The sequence below is a fragment of the Urocampus carinirostris genome, chromosome 3 (assembly GCF_059441175.1).
Source record: "Urocampus carinirostris isolate Australia breed hairy pipefish chromosome 3, RoL_Ucar_1.0, whole genome shotgun sequence".
Lineage (NCBI taxonomy): Eukaryota > Metazoa > Chordata > Actinopteri > Syngnathiformes > Syngnathidae > Urocampus > Urocampus carinirostris.
Genome location: NC_142351.1, coordinates 56,809,483 through 56,832,676, shown reverse-complemented (window position 1 = coordinate 56,832,676; position 23,194 = coordinate 56,809,483). Strand labels below are relative to the sequence as shown.

Below are 23,194 nucleotides of genomic sequence, written 5' to 3'. Positions count from 1 at the left end.
ATCTTGGTCAACATGGTTTAAAACAAAACCATACATACATACAGACAATGTACTTAAGTCATTCACTGACATAATTATTCATTTGGATTTTTGACGTCTAGTACACCAATGACACTGTTTGTGAACATAAATGGATTAGCTTACACATAATATTTTATTTAAAGTGACACCGTCTATTACTTAGCTCCTCCCACTGGTAAAATAAACATTCATTAAAAACAAATATACGAAAATACAAAAAATACACAAATTATGAAACAAATGTACATTTTTAATAATGATTTAATAATAATGATCTTTTAACTAATGATTTTTAATACTCTTATTACAATTAGAATTTTCTTTAATGTCATTGATATCAATGTTGTAAAACATTGTATGCAACTAGAGTTGACATGGCACTCCAGGGAAAAACATGGAATAAATACATTTTGCATTGAAAAGAGAATAAAAAAACTATCAGGGTGAAAAGGCCCCAAAAAAGATAATCACAACACAGTGCTTGGAAAACCGACTTAAGTTATAATGATAAAAATAATAATCCTGTGAAGAATAGTTATCGTAACAATAATTGTAGGTCAAGAAATCTGCATTTGTTTTACAGAACATAAGCCTACCTCCGAGGAAGCTGACGTAATTGTTTGCCATCTTGCTCTTTCGGGTACTCAAACACTAAAAATCTCGCAAAAGGCTGGGCAAAGGATATAGAAGAAAAATGGTGCAGTTTGGTCACTTTAAGTCTCCGTAGTCCGTATTCGTTCTTGGGCTTTTTAGCACTCGTTTTTGGTTGCACTTCACAATACAGTGGCATTTGGTGGACAAATAATATACACTGTTATTTTTCATAGATGTTGAATAAAATCAAGACATAAAATCCATCAAAAAATGAAATGGAAAAAAGGTCCTTCTCTCAACACACTCTGCATATGTTACAGTGCAAGATAAACAGAGCAAATGTGTTGATAAATAATTAATCCAAACCATTGCAGTATGTTTTCATTGAGTGCCTCAGCCAGCTGAGGATACAACACATTGCATCGCATATGTGCATGGGGATTTTAAATCTTAGCTTTAAATACTATTCACATGACAACAAGCACACGGCATTCCTGGGATTCCTACATGTCTCCTGAGGAGTGTACTGCCACTCTGTCATTAGGAGCGAGCCGCCTGATGACAACATTGACTCAGGCAACCGTACTTTGTTTGATGTAGCCTGTAAATATTTTCTCTGACACAGGCCTTTCGAAAGAAAGGAGGCCCTTTGTGTAGCTGTAGAAATCATTAGAGGATTGTGTTGCTAATGGGAGAACGATGTTTATGCCCCGACAGTTATTTTGGAGTGGATTGGTTGTAGATCTCTATAATGACACAGACACAGTGCATGGTCAGTGCTAAATCTGCTCTTGTTAGTGATCAGAAATCCAGCTTGTATGACCCTGACGAATAGACAGGATAACCCTTTACAGACAAAAAAAACATCCAAACTAACAAAACATAGACGGTCTTCAACTTCTATTTTGCACTGTTCTTGTCTCAAAACAGGAATACATGGACTCCAACCAATGCATTGATGAGCTGCTCAAACAGCTGGAGGAAGAGCGGCACAACATTCTGAGGTAAGACCCTCTTGAAATTTGAGGGCAGATGTTGTCAGGTCATGGGATATGAGCAGCTGCTTGCAATCCATTTTCAGGAAAAGGGCAGGACAATGTTGTTTGCTTTTGAGCCCAAAAAGATGCTTTTTGTGTTTGGTAACAAAGGGGAGGGGGAGCGAAAGTCTGGGCCAAGTGTGGGTTTGACTGAGGACATTTCTCATGGTAAGGATTTACCCGCACAATAGGGTTGTCGGTCTGACTGGGATGCCAGCCTAATGACCTTGTCACCTCTGTACTTGGAGACCATCCCTCCAAAGTCATGAGACATTTTTTAAACTTCACCACGTTATGAAAGAACCTTCTCTCCATCTCAATGGAGCTATATTCCCCCGACTCCAAGTAATTTTCCCCCTGAGTGGACAGGGATGGGGTTGGGGGTTGGTGGTCTTAGGATCATGGGTGAATGGAGCGGGGTGCTAGTGTTGGATGACCACTAGCCAGCCCCTTTACTAGGCAAGGCGCTATTAAATAAAAGAGATGTGTAAAGGAATGACCCTTCTGTCCAACTTGTTGTCATCCCTTTTTTAGAACAAGAGAGTCCTCGTCAGTGACCCAGTAGGCTCTTAGTGTGACGAAAATGTCTTTGCAGGGTCCAAATATATGTTTCGGGAAGGTATGAACTTTGGGTCAGCCTTAATTTGCACTGAAACTTGATCCCATATTTTTGAAAAATGACTTGCCTTGACAAGTCCACCAATGGTTATAACACGTGGCCAAAAGACCTGCTCACATTTCAATTAGACAATAAGTGAAACCTGACACACCTAATGATAAAAAAACTAGCCTTATTAAATTGTATGATAGTGTAATGTAAACGTCTTAATCAGAAATTGTAATGCTTTACCACTGCGCAACAAGGAAGCTTGTCTTTAGCATTTAAGTTACAGTGGCTATATCAAAACTCTTTAAGGCTATACAACATTGGACACAACAAAATCAAGCCACTCCCCTTATTAGGCGGCAATTCGAGAGGTGTTAGACATCTCCCTCTGGACCTCAACGGGGCCCATCAATCCATCAGGTCCTTACATTCCTCAGTGTTTTACTTGGTGACCCCAGTGACCAACTGCATTCATGTCATTCATTGTGCCAAATTATAGGGTACTTTCACACTGGTGGAATACACACATTAGACAATTATCACTTCTTTTTAACCAATACCGATTACTCGATTATTTATAGCCCCGTGAGCACATGAGATTCAGCAAAACATCTTCTATGATTCGATGAAAAACCAAAGGTGGCAATTTGTTTAATCATTGTGCGTCAAAAGCATGTGTTAAATTCTCAGCATTCAAAATGGATGCAAAGCTGGAAGGGGACACTCTTCTATGCATTTTGCTACTGAATGTGAGGACGTTTCTGACAAGATGAGACAAAGCTCCACGGTAGTGTCAGAATCAGATGGCAACACTCTGGATTTTTCATTTTAATTAAAAAAAATAAAGCAGTCATGTGTAAACATTTTGCTCTATTGGCAAAAAAAAGTGCTTTTGTGGACATTGAAAAAACTTCAAAAGGTGTTAAAAATCTGCTTCATTTGGCTTTGCTTTATTATCAAAAACAGAAAGCTTTCATTGGATGCCAGTGTTTCCATTTTCAGACTCTTTTCTAGGTGCTTCAGCAGTGAATACATAGAGCAATTACTGTAGTAACCAAAAAAGACGCGAATACGTCTCTTGTCATTAAAAAAAGCTAAAGTCAAGTTATGACCTTTAATCACAAAATCTAAAATATCTTTAAAATGATATAAATATATATAATACATATTTCTTAGAAATATGATTACAGATCACAGATAATAACAATACCCGAAAGGCTATTTTTCCTAGGTTAATGATTTCAAGAAACACATTTCTGATACGTCAACAATTCATCTCATCTCACTTCTTCGACTTTGTACATGTCAAAGTGAAGGCCCGCAAGCTACATCCGGCCCCTGAGGTGGTTTTCTTTGGAGGAATCGTTGAGGATCTGATTTCAATGGATGTTAGTTCTACTTGTACTTTGTTCTATTGTAGTTCAGTGAATGATAGAAAAGTGGCATTGTCTTTCTTTGAATTGATTGTAGCCCACGTCTGCTAAAATATAAAATATAGGCTACTAATAGGAATGAAATGTATTTGGGATTTCTATTTAATGGAAATGTACCTTGTGTGTCTGTTGAAAATTCAAGATTGCTGACAGAGCCAAAAACTTTTGCCTTATTTATCTGATCATATTGGAATGTTTTTTTTTTTTTTTTTTTTTTTTGAATTTGGAACTGTTAGCTTTTAAGTGGATGAATGGTGTTATGAGTGCAATGCAGGAAAGAGGTCTAAATATAATGGAAGCTAGAGCTCTTGTTGGTGATAGGATTGAGTGGAGAGTGGTTTTAAAGGGATAGTGGGGTTTTAAGACATGTTCTAAGGGATGGGCAACGCCACGGTATGATGCGGCAGGGGTAAACCAGTGAAAGCTGTCGGGCCCTGCCTCAGTGTGTTGTGTCACCCTGACCCGTGTGACATAGCTGCTTTCTTGTGTACCGTTTCATCTGGAGGGACGAAAGTATGACCAACTTGTGCGCCGAGGTGCTTAACTTGTTTGGGTGTTTGGGCATTTGGGTTGGCCATGGTCAATTTTTTTGTGTGTGTGTTTTTTGATACCCTTTTCCTTTTTTTTCTTTTAATTTATTATTTTTGTATTTTTATTTGTTTTTGTGTATGTGTTTTACTTGCTGTCGGTCTCGAGGGATGTGACCAAGGTAGATAGAAAGAAAGAATGGGTTTTAAGTAGGTTTATTTAGGTTCACTAGACTTCATGCGTCCTTTTGAAATTTTCCAATATTTGCCAGCCTGCGGCTCGGAGCTTAATTTTTCATTTGACCCTTCTAGCGATTTGACTTTGACACCCCTGCTCTACCTTGAATATTTTGTATTGGTTTTACAGCATTTTTATATTAGCCTGTGATTATCATTTATATACCAACCGTGCAGATTGTTTTGTCTTTTTTATATTTGAACTACATAACTTTGACTTACAATTTCATTAATTTAAAGTGATATGCGAACCTTTCCAGATGTCCTTTTCCAGAAGTCCGTTTGATGAAAAGCAAGTGCTTCTGCTCCACTTCAGGTCGACTTGTGCATGCCACTCTTTATAAACCAGGGTGATTTAATTCAATTTTTAAGATTAAATAGTCGGTAATGAAGGAATTTTTTGTTTTGAGTCACCTTTATCTCAAGAATAAAAAATACAAAAAAAAAAAAACCTTATATCAATCTGAGACTGACTTTGACTGTAGCCATTCAGGGACGGCATCTGAAAAAAATGTCCTACCGCGACTTTGCAGGATCTCTGATCTGGGAAACAGCTTAACTTAGTTGGACCTTGCTGATGTTAAGAAAATGCATATCGAGCTGGCGCCGGCGGCGGCCTGACCACGATAAAAGCGTTTAATCTTTCGCCCGAGTATGCAGCATGGCCTATTCTGTTGACTTGGACGGGGGTATGCTTCATTCTCTGAAGATCTGTCGTTTCGCTTAGGACAAAGCTTTGCTTCATACAAATTTAATTGGATGATTTGAGCGGTTGAATGAAATAATTTGATCATGCCATGCTCCAATGAGATTACAGCTCACAAATGTAGATGTGCAACCTTTGACGTGAATGAGGCTAATCCAGCCAATTGAGGTCATTTTGAAGTGTAAAACGCTCAAATAACCTTAAGATTGAAGCGGTGATTGAATCAGTAAATCCTTGTTTTCAGAACTAGCAGCAATAAGCTTGTGTTTTTAAAAATAGCTATAGTGGAAAGATTGCGACACAATTATCTTCTCTCTGCCAAAACACATGCATCAGTTTCATTGAGACTGTGAGAGGTTAATCTTGTAGTTTGATGAAGCTTTTTACATTACTCCGTCAAGGTTGAGCAAATGAGTTGCGCTGATGCCCGTCCACACTTCATCTTATGACACGGTCAAGGTTAGGCACAAAGCTAAGCTGCTTTTTATACCGGTTGTTATTCCTTCACGCATATTTATCTTTTGTCGGATTTGAGATATGTTTAAGCTCTTCTCTTCAGCGTGATGAAATTGCTTTTATCGGTACAGTACCGGGTGAGTGTGCAATGTCCCCCATTCATGCTCATGATAGCGTGACGATATTTGGACCGGTGCCTGTGCTTCTGAGCTCTCCTTGTCAAAACATCCTCTCTGTGGAGATGACAACCCATAGAGGCACTGTGTTTTATATTATGAAGTAGTCTTCGCGTGGTTTGGGCTGATAGGAGGTAGTTTCCATGATGCTTACCTACAGCTTGGAGGACTTTTAAAAACATCCTTTTGTCCCAGAGGAAACAGGAAGGCGGGAAAATGTGTGAAATCCAAAACAATCATCTATAGAGACTTGGAGGGTTCGGCTCTACTGATCGAGAAAATCACATATGGCTCTGTCAGACCTTTGAACATGATGAACTTAATGAGAGTTAATTCTCCTTTTGCAATTATACGTGTAACATTTCCTGTATTCAGAGAGGAAATGAGTGCTTATGATGTCTTGTCTGCCTTGCATCACAGTGCGCCCAGCCCTCTCCACCCACCCGTGCTTAATTAGAAATGACAGAGGCGCAGGAACGTTTTTGTCCCATTACACACTCGTCTCGCCGCATCCAATTTCAAGCGCAGGCTCACAGGTTGCGTCGGCGTGATCGTCTTCTAATTCGTCTTGATGCTGGCATATCTGGCTGGGTTTGTGTTGTGTCAACAAATAGATTCTGTGTCTGGATTCTGTAATTCCCTTTGCTTGTTTTGCTAGGGGAAATGAAAGAGTTGCAACGTTGCCGGTTACGTATCTGCTCAGATCCGATAACATGTGATTGGCTTGATGTTTAAAAGCCATCCTAAATGGATTGAAAAATTGTCCGACTAGGAAGCCATATGGAAGACCAATTCTGCCATATGTAGAAATAAATGTATAAAAACAATAAATGCAAATATATGAAATATAAATAAACAAATAAATAAATCATGTAATACCTAAATGTTTGAAACTAATGCAATTTAGCTATATATTTTATCAATTATTTTTGTCATTGATTTATTTTGGCAATTATTTTGTTGCGTATTTTGTTACAACAAAATGTTATTCAAATAAGGAGGCAGCCCCGTTGCATGAGCTTTTCACCTGTTGGTTCATCAGTGATGAACAAATCAGTTACTTCACTGATCAACCAATATGTAAAAAGGACAAAGTTCTGCTTCATATAAATTCATTTGGATGAATTGAGCGGTTGAAGGAAATCATTTGATCATGCCATCCTCCAATGAGATGACGGCTCACAAATTTAGCGGTGCAACCTTTGACGTGAATGTGGCGAATCCAGCCAATTAAGGTCATTTGAAGTGAAGCCTGAGCTTTTCACCTATTGGTTTATCAGTAATGAATGAATCAACTACTTCACTGATCGACCAATCGGTAAAAAGCTCTGCCAGTTAGGCCCGCTCATTCATTTGAATCACATTTTGCTGTGAACAAATGTATGAGTAAATACATGTGAACTGATTAAGTGTGTTTCGTGTCCTTAAAATCCATCCATCTATTCATCCATTATGTGCACCACTTATCCTTAGGGGCCGGTCACACAGCCGTTTGCGGCTGAATCACGGCTAAAATTTTGCGTTTTTTTTTTGCCCGTGGTTGCCCGCTATGGAAAATGCGCAAAATTGGCCAACCCGCTGTTCATCGGTGGTATGCCCGCAAAACAGACGCCGGCGACTGTTCCGCTTTCTCATCGCGTCATTTCCGCGTCATTTTCTCGTGTGGACCACGGGTATAAAGGCTCCCGAGCCGGTGTTGTGCCCAAATCCGACTCCTACCCAACTGACGTGTGCTCGGCAAATCGCGCTGTATATACGCGGAGAAAGGCGTTTGACCGCCACACGCGTAACACGCTAATTTCACGTAATAAAACCGCGATACAGGCGCAGAACATGCTATTACCATGCTCCACCCACGATGACCCGCTGAAATTTCCCGTCCTACCCATGTCTAACCACGCCCTGGCCGCGGCCAGAGCACGTCGTTCCACGTCATTTCCGCGTCATTACCTCGTGAGCCGCCCGCGGTTAACACGTGCTCAAAGTTTTGAGCAGCGCAAAACTTTTTCGCGCGGCCAACTGGGTGTGAATTTCCGACCGCGAGCAAAGCACTGCTGTATCTCGTCTATATGGCGGTCTCAAAGCGTCCAACAGCGCTCAACAGCTGGTTCAGCCTCGATACGCCCGTGTAAGGCTGTGTACCCGCGCTCTAAAGAATTGAGCGGCGCAAAACTTTTTCGCGCTGCCACCCGCGTGCGAATTTCCGACCGCGTGTTAAGCACTGCTGTATCTCGTCTGTATGGCGATCTCAAAGCGTCCAATAGCGTCCGCCTCACAGGCAGAAATTTCTGGCCGTGATTCAGCCGCAAACGGCTGTGTGACCGGCCCCTTAATAGGGTAGTGGGGGTGCTGGAGCAGATGCAAACTGACTTTGGGTAATGGGCAGGGGACACCCTGAACTGGTTGCCAGTCAGTTGCAGGGCACACAGAGACAGGCAACTTACTCGCTCATCCACACTTAGGCTCAATTTTGACCGGCCATTTAACCTGACAAATGCAAGTTTTTGGAATGTGGGAGAAAACCGGAGTGCCAGTAGTAAACCAATGCAAGCATGGGGAGAACATGCAAACACTGCAAGGGGAGGCTGGTAGCTTGATTTGAACCTATGGCCTCAGAACTCTGGCGCGGATGCACTAACCAATCGGCATCATATATCACTGTGTTTTTCTGCTATATGATACATTTTAATAAAATAGCTAATCCAAACAAACAATGTTTTACAAAGGAAAATCTTAAAAACTTTCAGGGGTGCCAACCTTTTCATATAATGGTATGTTAACAAACACCAGAAGGGTCTCTAACAAATATGCTGTTGATAATATTAGTAAGAGCATATAATCGTATCTTCATATCCTTAAATGTGGCACATCCGCTGATTAGTTCTTCTGTGTGGCACTTCTTTTGGTCTGTCTTTAGTAATCTCCCGTGAAAAGCATGCAGCTAAAATGTCCCCCCTACCAAAAAAAAAAAAAAACCAATTGAGAAAAAACACGCTCGTTTAGAGAGATTATTCCAAAAGTGGATATGTAAACCTGATGTATTTTTGGACGGAAATAAAGATTAGTTGTTATAATGGACAACTAAACTTGTCATTAACCGTATTTTCCGCACTATAGGGCGCACCGGGTTATAGGGCGCACCCCCAAAAAAATAGTTTTTGGTCCTATATCTTCCATAGATAAGGCGCACCGGATTATAAGGCGCTACAATGGGAACGTCTACAAAACAGTCAGATGATTCAGTCAAACTGATTACCCCCTTAACATTCCCAAAGCTTGCAAAGAAGCAAATACGTGTCGTAGACACGTGCAGATGCGGTGTCCGTACGATGTCACTCAAATGCATCGTTTCAAATATCATTCGGAAGGTTAAAGTCTTGGGATTCAAGAAATGCCAACCATTCCTTAGTTTCTATTTTCTTTTTCGCTCGCAACTTTACTGTGCATATGACAATAATAATAATAATAATAATAATAATAATAATAATTTCCTTTGTATTGTCATTCTTTGTAACAATGTACACAGAACGAAATGTCGATACACCTGACCCGTTGTAGCGAGCCGAAACTCATCACAGCAACATCAAGATTGTTCTAAAACAAGATACCGGGAAAATATAAAGCCGCATAGTCAAGTCAAGTCAAGTCATTTTTATTTGTATAGCCCTTAATCACAATTAGTCTCTAAGGGCTGCACAAGTTATTACATATAAGATTAGGTTACTCGTATGCTATAGAGTAGAAGTGAGTTTTAAGCCTAGATTTAAACATTTCCACCGAGGTTGCAGATCGGATCTCAGGGGGAAGAGCATTCCACAACACCGGTGCCCGGATGGAGAACGCTCTCGAACCAGCGGAACACTTCTTGGCTCTTGGGATCACCAGGAGACCGGCGCTCTCGGAACGAAGGCTTCGGGCCGGGACATAGGGGGAGATCAGATCTGAAAGATATGAGGGGGAAAGTCCATGTATGATTTTGTATAGTAGTAGGAGAACCTTAAAATCGCATCTTAGGCTAACAGGGAGCCAATGCTCACCTAAGTTCTCACGTTCAATAATGATACTTAATCATGGCCTTCTTACAACCGTGAGTGTAGTAAATCCAGGAGAGTAAAATGTTTACAAATACAGACTAATGAAACATGTTTCTTTATGGCGTAGTTTAGCAAGCTTGCTATTCAGTCATCTTTTTCGTCCAATTGCAGGGTTTGTTTTGACCCTCTAGCCTATCCGATGCTCCGAATAACTTCAGCCAATAGCGATCGATTTAACGGATGATTGACACATCTTTTTCGGCCAATTGCAGGGTTTGTTTTGGCCCTCTAGCCAATCCGAGGCTCAGAATAACTTCAGCCAATAGCGATCGATTCAACCGATGATTGACACATCTTTTTCGGCCATTTGCAGGGTTTGTTTCGGCCCTCTAGCTTATCTGAGGCTCCGAATAACTTTAGCCAATAGCGATCGATTCAAATGATGATTGACACATTGGTTAGCCAATGAAACGCCGGTATATAAATCCCAGCATACACCGAGGACTACTCCACATTCGGGGGAAAATCGAGTCGGCGGCTGCTGCGTAAGTTGCGAGACCTTGCGATTTAATATTGAGCCATATATAAGGCGCACTATATTATAAGGCGCATGGTCAGCTTTTGAAAAAAATTAAGACTTTTAGGTGCGCCTTATAGTGCGAAAAATACGGTACATTTTCTCTAGAGGGGAGCTTCAGATTATGCTGAACTGTAAATTTTAAGCTTGGAAACAACTAGTTTCTTGTCACCCATTCATTTTAGAAAGGAACGTCATGTTCTACCACTGGTCCGGCATCATGGTGGTGTGTCTCATATAAAAATAGAAAATAGTTTTCTGCAAAGAAGAAAACAGCATTGACAGCAATAATAACGCACCACAAAAGAATGGTTTGAAACCAGTGACGTGTGGAGAGGTTCCTGTCTAGTGAGGCACAGTTTTCCAAATAAATAAACCTGCTTTACAGCTTATTCATCATTAATGGCAACAGTTAATGTGTTTTTTAACCCAAAAAAAAAACCAGCATTCTTTTCATAACAGTAGACAAACTATATAAGAAAAATAATTTACTTTTAAAACGTAATCATCTTACCTTAATTTACTAACGAAGTCCATGTGCCGCTCCTTTTGAATAAAAGCATTGATGGCTTGCTTGTAAAAGTCCACCTTGTATTTCTTCGGTTTGACACGAGGCAAACCCCTCCTTGGGGCGATTGTAAGCCAAGTGATTCTCTGTGGACGCTCGCTCTTAGTATTTGAATGGAAAATGTGAAAACTCAGCTATTTTGAAAAAGACAATTCCAAAATGTTGACGTCAAATGAGAAAGAACTTGAACACTGAATAAATACAACTATTTAATCTCGCATTCAGGGCCCAGGAGCTAATTGCTGTCCTCTCGATAATAGTTTGAGGCCCTGCCTTGAACCAAAAGGGACAGTGTATTAATTAGCGCCTCACAGTGGTAGAAAAAGAACAATATTGAAAAAATAAGCAAAAAAATAATGAACTATGATATAAACCAGGAGTGGCCATCCCGAGCCTCGAGACCTGCATGCCCTGCATGTTTGTGTCGTTTCTATGCCTAAATGCAGGTGATTCTAATCACGGGGATTGGTATCAAGCTCCCTCACAGCGTGTTTATGAGATAGTTTGCATTACCTAGTTGGACACGAGAAACTTCCAAAACATGCAGGACATACTCCTGAGCGCTGGGTTGGCCACCACTTATAAAAACGGCCATCTTTTAAAATACCTGTAGGTCAAGAAATTTGAAGGTTTTTTACATACCGTGAGCTTCACCTTAGAGGAAGTTAACATAATTGTCGGACATCTTGCTGTTGAAAAAACAAATACCTTGCAAAATACTGGGCATAAAATAGAACAATGGTACAGTGTGGTAGTGGTTTGTATTCTCCCTTGGGATTTTTAGCTCTTGTTTGCAGTTGCATGACACAATACAGCCATATGTAGCACTCGAATAAGGCAATGTAAGACGGACACAAAATTTCATAAAACATATTTGAGAACTTTTTTTATCAGAGCTTTATGTATAGAAAACTTGATTTAGCCCAACATCAACCACACTAGCTACAGAAGCTCCCAAGGACATTGAGTTTGAGACCTTTAATTTAATATACCTTTAATTTTATACTTCCATGATGACAGGTGAGGCTATGCCACAACTGCCTCCCCTGACAAAACAATAGTATTTGAAACCTGTTCGGCATCATATGATATTACCATTTTTGTGGAGTTTGTCACTTATAGCCTTCTTTTGATACATTACATTCACCAAATTGAGATGAAGCATTCAAGAAAAGGCATCAACTTGGTTTTTCTAACAGAATCCCAATTTCATTTAATGACACACAGTTGCCATCCCTTCCTTAAACAAGGTCAAGCTCTAATGCACTGGCATTCCAACAGCCAGCCACTTATATCCGCATCGATCTGCTTGGCCCTCTGGCGACTCTCAGTGCTGTTCCGTCCTTTCGTCTTACACACAGGCTCCCTGTGGAATGCTATCTTAGCCTTAGCGTGTCTACATGTACTTGTGACATCAGTGGAGCCAGACAGGCTGCATGGGCAGCCAAGTGTTTCCAAACTGAGGAATTTTTCAATGACACCACTGAGAGTACAGCTAACAGTGCCACTAGTGCGTTTTGCATGCAGAAATGTGAAACAGGCACGGACAGAGTTATTTATTAGATTTAGATTTGTTTTTATTGTTATTCATAACAACTTAGCAGAAAATGTTTAAAATGGGATTTAAAATTTCACTCCATTCTGAACAAGTAATAAAAACAAAATGTTTAATATTCTAACATTAGCATACCTGTCAACCTGTACAATTGCATTAAAAGTCAGCTGTCATATTCCAACGTAAATATTTCCAAAAATTGAATAAAATTTTTTGGTGTACCTTGAGTGGAAATTGTTTACTCTCATGAAATGTCAATTTCCTAAGCCGTTGTTTACAAAATCTCATAAATCATTTGAGATTTTGCATGTGCCTGCACATTGGTTAGTTTCCATGATTACTGGTGCTAAGTTTGGACATTGTGGTATGAAAAATTTACGATTGGAAACATGGCAGAATCAGCAGTTCAGAAAGAGAAAGACAACGACTAGATTTACATCTTGCACATCCGGAGAGTATTTTGCGAAAAGGAGTTATGAGTGCAAAAGCGTAATCAAGTCGTCGAGATGTCAAACAGTTCTTAACACCCTCCTTGCTGTTTTACAGCAGGTATCTTTACAATTTGTCATGATTACCCAAGTGGAGCCACCTGGGGTAATCATCTGGCGCGCTGGAATGCTCTTCCTGATTGGTTTATGTTCCCTTTTTAAGCATGCTACGCGGAGACCTCTTCGTCGGAGGATACTTCTGTACCCCGTATGACTCTCCCGATTACCTGTGCCTTCTTGTTTACCTGATTCTGCCTGCCTGCCTCCGATCCGACCTGCTTCCGTCCCACGCTACGATCTTCTCTCCAGTCCCGGTAAACTCGACCTGCTTCCGTCCCACGCTACGATCTTCTCTCCAGTCCCGGTAAACTCGACCTGCTTCCGTCCCACGCTACGATTGGCTGCGTGTTCCGAAGTTGTCTTCACGGCGTTGCTGCTGACGTTCGACGGTCATCGCGTCTCCCGCTAACCCTGTACGCTTCCCCAAATAAAAGACTTGTAACGAACGCTTTGGGGTCTCCTGCTCTGTTCTGGTCCGCCCTGACACAATTATCTAAAGGGACATTGTGTATTATTTAGCATCTCAGTCATTAAAACAAATATATTGGTTTGAATAATGTATTTATTTTACATAAAATGCTGCTCATCTTGCGGGAACTGGCATTGTTGTCTACTAAACCTCCAAAAACCAAAAACCTTGTAAACGCCTGCACAAGAAAATGGGGAAAATGGTGTGGTTTGGTCACTTTGATTCTCCATAGTTTGTATTCTTCTGTAGCACTTGATTTAGGTTGCACTACACAATACAGTGACATCTAGCGATTCAGATATCAACAGTGTCCCTTTATGAAATCCCCAAGGAAGAAAAAGTGCTTGTTTAAAACCTTTTACCAATACAAAAATCAAATTCCTTCGTCGGAGTGGTTTATTCATGCACAGATATTCAGTTTCGCTTAAGAATAGAGCGGCCGTAGGCTAAGATACTAGTCTCGAGTCAAGATTTTTGTTTGAAAAAGCGGTAGATGTTTTTGATGGGCAAAAAGTGGAATTCTTACGCTAGAGCGGTAGTGTCGGCAGGTGTATCAAGTCATCAAAATGACAAGAAGTTTTTAGTTTTCTTCACCATAAGTGGTGTTCTATCGTAAGTATTCCTGTTCTACAGTAATTGACATTATGTGTTATTTAGCAAAGAAACATTCTGATAATAATTGACTTTAATCATGAACAAAAATACACAAACTGTCATGTAAACTTGCATTCTTAAATAATCGTAGGTCAAGACATGTGTATCAATTTTCCATAAAATGAGAAGCTCCTTTGCCAATGATAAGAGAAAGTGGAACCGGAACTGCTGAGGAAGGAAAACTTCAGAGGGAAAACTTGAGAGGGGGTTTAAGGTGGCGAGAATCTTGAAAAGGATAATTGGAAATACCTTTAAAAAATGTAGTTGGCGTGGATAATATTGGGACTAGGAGGTCACTGAAGAAGAAAGTTTTGAAAGGAGAAACTTGTCGTCGTGTCAAGTTAACGTCTTGAGCAGGATTGACAAAACGACCTCAGCAACGAAAAGTGGGATCTCTGAGTATTTATGGAAGATGTTGGCTAATTGTTTGATCGGGAGCACCTGGCAGAGGAATTGTAAGGAGGACTTGAAAATGGGGTAAAGTTGCCATCTCTTGGGGATGTAGAGGAACTGTACGCGCTGAACCATGACACACCTAACGGGAACTGACATAATTGTCCGCCAAAACCCCCATAAGAGCTAAAACTTAGGAAATGGCTGGTCAAAAATAAATGAGTAGAAAGGGTGCAATTTGGTCACTTTGAGGAAGAGGAGAGAAGCGAAGAGAAGAAAAGAAAAGAAAAGAAAAGAAAAGAAAAGAAAAGAAAAGAAAAGAGAGGAGAGGAGAGAAGCAATTCCTCCTTGTGCTTTGTAGAATTCAATTTTGGTTGCAATTACAATACAGCAACATCAAGTGGTCAAATATCACACATATCCCCTTTAATACAATCCACCCAAAATGATTTATTGGTTTGAGGGAAAAAACATGTGTTTGTGTGTGTTTTTTTATCTGGACCTGTACATATTTTAGTCACTCAAGGTTGATAATACCTGTCAGTATTTTGTTCATATGTCCACTAAACACTTACGCCATGCTTCCCAATGTGAGAAATCAGTGCACAACGGTTGGGAAAGCATTGCTCAGGCAGTGGTCGCTTGCCGCCGATCTAATTAACATGGATCACTGCCCTCGATATTTTTTGATTACGCACACATGCACGTGGCTAATGCTGACTCAGTCGACCGTTTGTCTTTTTTTACCAAGCGAGACAATGGGATCTAATTGGCAGCCACCTGCTCTGAGAATCAAATCGTGCTGGCTTCATATTCCGATTTGTATGGGAGACAGCTGTGCTTATGCTAAACACGATTATCTCGCTGCATAACTCTCATCATCGCCCACCGTCATGAATCTTTTGGATTTTTATGGTGATGGATGAGAAGCGGGGTCCCGGACAACGTGGAACATCTTCTTCTTATCCCCCCCACACCCTGTCTCCATGATTCTCGTTCCTCCTGCCGGCTAATTTCCTCACATGGTTGGTGTCATTGTTCTTTCAGCACATTAGTGACAGTGAATGTGGGGCCAAGTGGCAGCGATGGCCTCGACTCCGAGTCAGACCGGTCCCTTTCTTCCCCCTCTTTAACTGTCCGCTTCAGTCAACGGGACCCTTTTAATTCCCCCTTCTCCCCTCCCGTGCCTGCCTCGCTTCATACTGGTCCCATTGGGAGGCAGACAAAAGAGGGTGTCCCAGAACCCCCCCCTTCCAAGTCCTCTTTTTCATCATTCTTTTCCTCCCCCTGCGTCCTCATCTCTTTGGGTTCTTGCTCGCAGGCCCGGTTGTGGCTGCAGTTTGTCACAGTTATTCAGCTGAGACTGATTATGATTGCAGCAGATGGGCCAGAGCTCAACCCAGCAGACCTTCTTTTCCCACTCTGCCTTCACCTTCCTCACTGCTTCACTCAGCCAGCTTTGCTTTACATCAATCGGTGATGTGTCATGAAGGACAACCGTTCGGTTTTTGTTTAGAATTATCGGTAGGATATATAGGTAACCTGTGTGCTGTCTTGACCTAATGTAACAATGGGTATGTTTACATGGAGGGAGTATTACTGACAGAGATCAACATTTGGAATTTGTTTTCAATCAAAATTATCTGTTGATCAGAGTTAACCCCGTATTAATGCAGTTTGGGAATAAACCGATTGTTAGGAGCTGATCATAAGCTACGCCAATAGACAAATTGAATTAATCTCAGTATTGAAACTTTTTTCATGAGATACATACATACATCAGCCTATCTCAGTCGCACAAACACGCATGCCCACCTAACACACACACACATGTACAAACGGCCCTAGCGATAGCATTTGCTGTCTGCTATCTGCTGATGAACACAATGCACGATACAGTAATATCAATGACAATGAAGACAATTCAACTCAAAATGCACGAAGAAGTGAACAAACGATAACCAAAGCGAGAAGTAGTGAGGGATTACTGTAAATGTTATTGTGGGTTTTTCGATGAAGAGAAAGAAAATGTTTAAAAGAAATTGGTGGAGAAACCGATCAAAAAAGGATGTGGGCGAAGGTTAGTCTAAGGCAGGGGTAGGGAACCTATGGCTTGGGAGCCATGTATGGCTCTTTTCATGAGTACGTATGGCTCCGAAATAAAATGTAACTATTGCACATCTCTGTGGCGTTCCAAAGTCAAGTGATTTCATTCCAATTTTGCTCCACATAAAGCCAAAGCAACTTATTACAGAAGTTCAATAAGAAACCATTTAAACTGATAAATAAAAACGCTGGCAAACGACTTTGATTCGGTGAGCAGTACAGGTGGGCGGATCCTTGCACACAGCGCTAAGCGCTTTCTTCTCTCTCTCTCGCTCAGTGCAGTCTACACCGAAAGAGAATATGACGATATGCTTATCGTTTGCAGTAATTTGTGACATTTTTACAAAAGAACTTTGCATGCACATCGTTTTGAAACCGTTATTAAGGACACATTTCAGGAAAATAAATTGCTTCAACACTCTTAACTGAAGGTGTAAGACAAATTGTAAATGGCATATTTACATTGATTTGGGACACAGGATTTGGCATTATTATAATTTCATACATTTGATTAAATCATCAAATGACACACAGTGAAATCAAATGTGCTGAAGAATTAGCTTTTGTCTGGAGAGCGTGTTTGGCAGTTTTTTCAATTTTGTCTGAAAATATTCAATGCGGCTCTCTCAATTTCTTTTTAAAACATTTTTTGCTTTTATGGCTCTTTGGGTCACAAAGGTTCCTGACCCCTGGTGTAAGGCATTAGTTGAACTTAATTGGTTTACATGAACAGAAATATAGTTTATGAAATGAATAACTTAATCAATGACTTGCAGTTATGGGATGCAGGTGAAACTGCCTCACTAGTCCATAATGGAAATATAACAACAAAAAATATATTGAATGGCTATATTTATCTAGTGTCAAAGTTATTTTTCAAAATGTATGACTTGTCCTTTTATATTTCATTCATTCATTTTGCTTATCCTCAGTAGGATCGCTGGAGCCATCCCAGCTATCTATGGGCAGTGGGCTGGGAACACACTGAACGGATTGCTAGCCAGTTGCAGGGCACACAGAGACAGACAACTCATTGGCTCATTCACACCCAGGGACTTAGACCAGCTAATTAACCTGAAATGCAGGTTTTTGGAATGGAGGAAACCTGCAAAAACACAAGCAAAATATGCAAACTCCGCACAGGAAGGCTGGTAATTGGATTTGAACCCATGACCTAAGAACATTGCCGCGGACACGCTAACCACTCTTCCACCGTGACGCCTTCCTATTATATTATGTACATTATTTATACAGTTAGTATGTTGAGTGTTACTGTGCTGAGCATTTGACAAAGGACGATAGTGAGACCAATAATTTTTACTTGATGCACACCTCGGCCCTAAACGATAGAATTAGTGATGGTATTAGCAAGCTATCAGCATGTTACGCCATCCGGTTTTTCTTTCTCGTTCAATAGACTTTTTTTTATAATGATAGACTAACTATCCATTGACGCTTTTATTCCAAAGGAGCAGCACATAGACTTCATTTATAGGTTAAGGTAAGACAATAAAACATTTTTTTCTATGTTACAGTTTACTTTTTGCTTTCTTGCGCTGACAATCAATTGATAAATAAGATTTAGGTTAATTTACTGTATATGTATATCTGACTGTGCCTCACCAGACACAAACCTTAGCGAACATTTATGATCTCATCCCTCTTATTTAGACTATAAACTGTCAGAATACGATTATATTTGTGTCGTTGTGAACATTAACAAAACACAAATATTCGCACTACTACAACTATTCATTTGTATTAATGTAATGGGGGAAAACAGATCTACACACAGGAGTCAGCCTACTTGCTGTTGTTCCTCACACACAACAAAACCCCCTCCAACAACTAATAAATATCAGCCTCCTCCTCCATGAAAACCCCTAGTTGATGAAGCCCCCTACACCTTTCGGGTGAAAGGCACTACCTTCAGAGATGCAGCAGTGAACACATGTTCAGCGCTTTGCTCGGAGGAGGGACACGTTCCGAGGGAGAAGCAGAGGCAGAGATAGTTGTAGTTGAGGCAATATAAAGCCCGGGGGCGGGGCAGACAGGGGGAAGGCTCACAGAGCTGTGTTGATGTGAGAGACCACAGCTGAGCGGCAGAGCGCATGTGAAGAGAGGAGAGGGAAGCATAGCCCGGGCTCCTGGGAAGGGTTGATGCATATTGGCAGACTGGAGAGAGATAGTGGATCCCGGGGGTGCTGGCAGACAACGAGTTATCCAGGGTTTGGTCCGGTTGAGAGTCGAGCAAGCTCTGACTAGTCGTGGATATAAACTTTGTGTCGTCTTGGTGGATCTGTAGGTCCAAGGTGCAGAGAGGGAGGCAAACGTACTGGTGGATTACCATGAGTGTCCCCTGACTGCACAACAATGCTGCATCTCCACCAGGGTAAGACCTAGTTTCAATGTTTTGATGGCTGTGGTGCTATATATTAGGAACAACCCAGGATCCAAAGTTGTAAAAAATAATTTAGGAGGGAAAGGGATAGAATGGGCTTGGTGAAATTGGTGAGCTGTTGCTAGTGGCAACAGAATGTCGCCTTAACCACGTTGACTGTGACTGATAGGTGAAGGAAATGGATCACTGTCAGATAGACTATAGCTTCGCAGGGGAATTTATATACCCTGGAATGTTGCCCGCCTAGGCTTTTGTCCTCTTGTAGTCTTTCAAGCAGATTAAGATTTTCTTGGCACACTAAACCTTAATTGGAATGAAAATGTGTCTTTAAACTCACTCTTTGTAGTAACATTCGTTTCTGCTTTTGCTTACTCCTTAGTCAGCCATATTTAAAGAATGCAGACATGCGTGCGGATGATGAAATCTTCCGCTCTATAAATGGATATCTTAGCTTATTATGTTATCTCTAAAAACAGAAGCGTTCCAAACGGTGATAGCAAAGCACAGGAGAGTAAAAAAACTATCACTCATGTTGGTTTTTGAAGAATGCCAGAAAAAAAGAAGCTTTTCCTGCCATGGGAGTCAGTGCCGTCCAACTTTGACAGCGAAACAGATTATTCCATGAAGTCATGGCTTGGATACCACCCATCAAGAAGAGAAAGTAATTTGCTGTTTTGTCAGAGATAGTTCGAAAACGCTATAAACACATACATTGTACAAACGTTTGCCATGTATCTAGTTTCCATTTCCCTTTAAAAAGGGAATATGGGCAATATGTCTACTTGTGACCAAGCCAGATGTGTTGCTATGCTGGACAGTTTGAGTCTGCCTCCATGTGAAACCTACCTGGGGATTACAGGCTAAGAGGATTGGCAAGTGGAGGGGATTTGATTTGGTTGAATTAAAATCATAATTCTGTCCACTATGGCCATACTACTAACGTTTCACCCCTGACAATTATAATTTTGATCCTGTTTTTTACCGATTCCCTGCTAGAAACCATTCAGTGAAGAGGATAGATCTCTATGGATGATAAATACCCAGAATTCCATGCTTGGTGAGAAAACCTACTATCATGAAGATACCATTGGCTTTTTTTTGCATTTCCTTTTTGTCACATGGACATTTATTCTTCTAAATTCAATTTCACAACCTAACCCCCAACCTCACTCACACATTGGCCCAACATCCCTGCCTGCGTGTATCTCTCTGTATTCATTGACCGTCAGCTAGCATGTTGGGCTTGGGTCAAAGTGAATTATTGAGGAATGTTCCCCCCGTTTAATAGTCGGTGTACCCCCTTTGATAGCCAAGGGTTTAGACGTGGGGGTGTCCTCCTTCTAGATGACTTTCCCACGCAATTCCCACTGCAAATCGAAGGCTTGAAATCTAAAAAATGTGTTTTTTGCTGGTTTAACTTGAATTTCAACTGGGCACACACAGTATCTAAATAATACCATGATTGTGTTTGCTTTCATTCAGTGGCGTGTCTCATACAAAGATGATCTTGCCTGCGGACACTTCTTTGTCCAGGCTTTTCTTAATGTCTGAATAGTGCAGCTTGTGCCATGTGAGTCCCGGCAAACAGTCTACTTAGTTGGACAAACCCCGATTCTTGAATCTCGTGATGATGCCTCGGAGTGCTTCTTCACCAAAACTGATCTTTTTTTTTAGAGCACATAGTCCTCCATCGTTCCAGCCTAGAGCAAGACTGTAAGGGGCCATCCGTGTTTACAGTGCCAGGTCACTGACACTTTATCACATGTGTTCTCCAAGGTTAGAGAAAATCCTAACAAAGATCCAAGCTAATAGTTTCACATTTCTGAAGTTGTCATGGTGAAATGTTTATAGGAGTTAGTTGCTGGAAAGGAGAAGTCTCATGTGCAAGTGTACACGGGCAGGGAATGTCAACAGAATTTAGCTCAGGACTATCTGGATAATAAATCATCAGGTAATAGCCGCAGAAACAAGCAAGCTGGCGTCCTGCCGCTGGAGGTGTCGGCGCAGCTGGAGAAGCTTGCAGTGCCTTTCTTTTTTCCAAACACCTTTTCTGCTCTGTTAAAACTTTTGAGCTGTCGGCTTTTTGTCTTTGGGGGGACTGAGTTATTGCACTTAAAAGCCCTCGGGTGACTTTTTTGCCGGCATGCCAGAAGTCGAACGTGAGGCTTCTATGCCAATTCACCCCCCTGAGAGGGTTTAGATAGCAGACCCTTTGCTCAAGTGCTTCTGTTTACACATGTTTCTACTGTATGAAGCCATTTGTCCACTGCTGTAATTGTTCTACTATTTGATCTAAAAAAAAACAAAAAAACATTCATGGACACCCAACGTAAACTCTCCTATCCCGTGTGTGATCTCCATGAATGAGCAGAACATTCCAGTAAATTAGAGTCCCTGCTGCTCAGGGCAGCGACTAATGTTGAACAATGCATAGAAACTGTGAATTACAGTGCACACAGCATGCTTGTAAACGTTCTCTTAGAAAAAAATCCCTTTGCCTAGCTACTGTACAAAGTGCAAATCAATGCAAAAAAAGGCATCTCGCTGAAGGTCCATGATAGTTCAGTGAGTGTACGATAGCACTGGGAATGCTTAGATGCTTTTTCCCCAACTTCCCTTGTCAAGTGTCAAGTCAGGCAAGCCAGTAAAAAAAACAATTTTTTAAATGTCGTCCGAGGAACTATGTTTATTACAGGGCGAAATCTCAGTAAATTCTATGATGAGTTATAACCTAAAAGATTATTGTCTAGGAAGTTTATATCCCTTTAAATTGAACTTGATATTCGTGTCTTAGCCAGCAAACAGTAGCCTGGGCTTGTTAAGTTGAAAACGCCCAAGGGCCTTGATAATGATCATTGAAAAAGATGAAACATGCATTACTTAATGCCTTGAGCTGCCCAAAATACTTGTGTGTCACAATGAGCTGTGTTTAAAAGGCAGTTTGTTGCTTTCGAAATCTTTAATCATTTTCCATATCGCCTCACCAATTTCACTCTGTTGCTGTGTACAATAGCATATAGGTCTTGTCAAACTTTTCTTTGGCATTTGAGTTACCTCCTTGGGCACAATGAATTAGACGGATCCACTCATCCAGAGCATTTCATTCAGTCTGATAGGGAATGCGTCCATGACGTGGAAACAATCGAGGTCGGGCCACAGAGCAGTATAAGAACACATTTTTTGGGTGAGCTCAGGAAAAAAATGTGAACTATCACTTCGTCTGTCAGTGTTTCTGTTTGATATAATCTGGGTGTGGACAGTGATGTTCCCATGTTGGTCTTCTAAACAAGCGTGCAAACTTTTTCGATGTTGCAGATGAAATGCATCGGTTGCAGAAGAACGTAAATAAACCATTTATCTGGAACTATTATTGAAAGCCGTCATTATACAACTATGTTCTGTGTTTTTTAATTTAAAGGGTACCATTTTAAGGGATACAGTATAAACAGCAGAGAGCGGTCAAACAATGGAATTTGTTTTCCTTTATTTTGATGCCAGTCGAGAGGTTGTCAAAAATGCTAGTATTTCAAGATAAAATCACTGTACTTGCACAAACAATATTCTAGTAGATGTTTTTATTTTTTTTTATTTTTTTTATTTGCCAAAGTACCATCTTGAAAATGAAGAAAAATGGTCACTGATGATACTGGCCTCAAACAGACGAAAAAAAAGAGATGCATTCACTATTTAACAAACCCCAGAATACTGATCAACAGAGCAGTTGAGAAAGATAAGAAAATTGTGGTTTATTACAATCACTTGTTTTTATCAACAGCCCAATATGATTTAAAGATAAAACACAAGGAAAGGGTCCCAGGCCAGCAAAACCTTTTGACTTTTTATGATATACTGCTGACAACTGATTGGTCACAGAATAGAATGGTGCTTGAGTTCTTACCTATAAACAGAGCACACGTTTTTCAGGCACGGCAGCTCTTTTTCCGTCGTTATTGTATTTCCGCCTAAGATGAAATGCATTCACTTTAATCTATTATCCCCTGGTGACTAAGGAGCAGCAGAAAGCACCTTTGTCGATACGCAAGCTATTCTGGCCATCCTTAAAAAAAATGCACTGTTGTGACCCTAATCCATTAT

The 23,194-nt window shown here is 40.7% G+C and overlaps 1 protein-coding gene across 2 annotated transcripts in view; it reads left to right on the top strand.

Annotated features, from left to right (window-relative positions):
* LOC148370206 (nck-associated protein 5-like) overlaps positions 1-23,194 on the top strand; it is a 131,337-nt gene that overhangs the window by 19,574 nt on the left and 88,569 nt on the right. The window contains exon 2 of one of the 2 annotated variants that reach the window (XM_088332604.1): positions 1,546-1,619. In XM_088332604.1, coding sequence (XP_088188730.1) covers positions 1,546-1,619 — 74 coding nt within the window. Of the gene's footprint in view, positions 1-1,545; positions 1,620-18,811; positions 19,091-23,194 lie in introns of those variants that run through there. The other variant, XM_088332605.1, reaches the window with a different exon arrangement.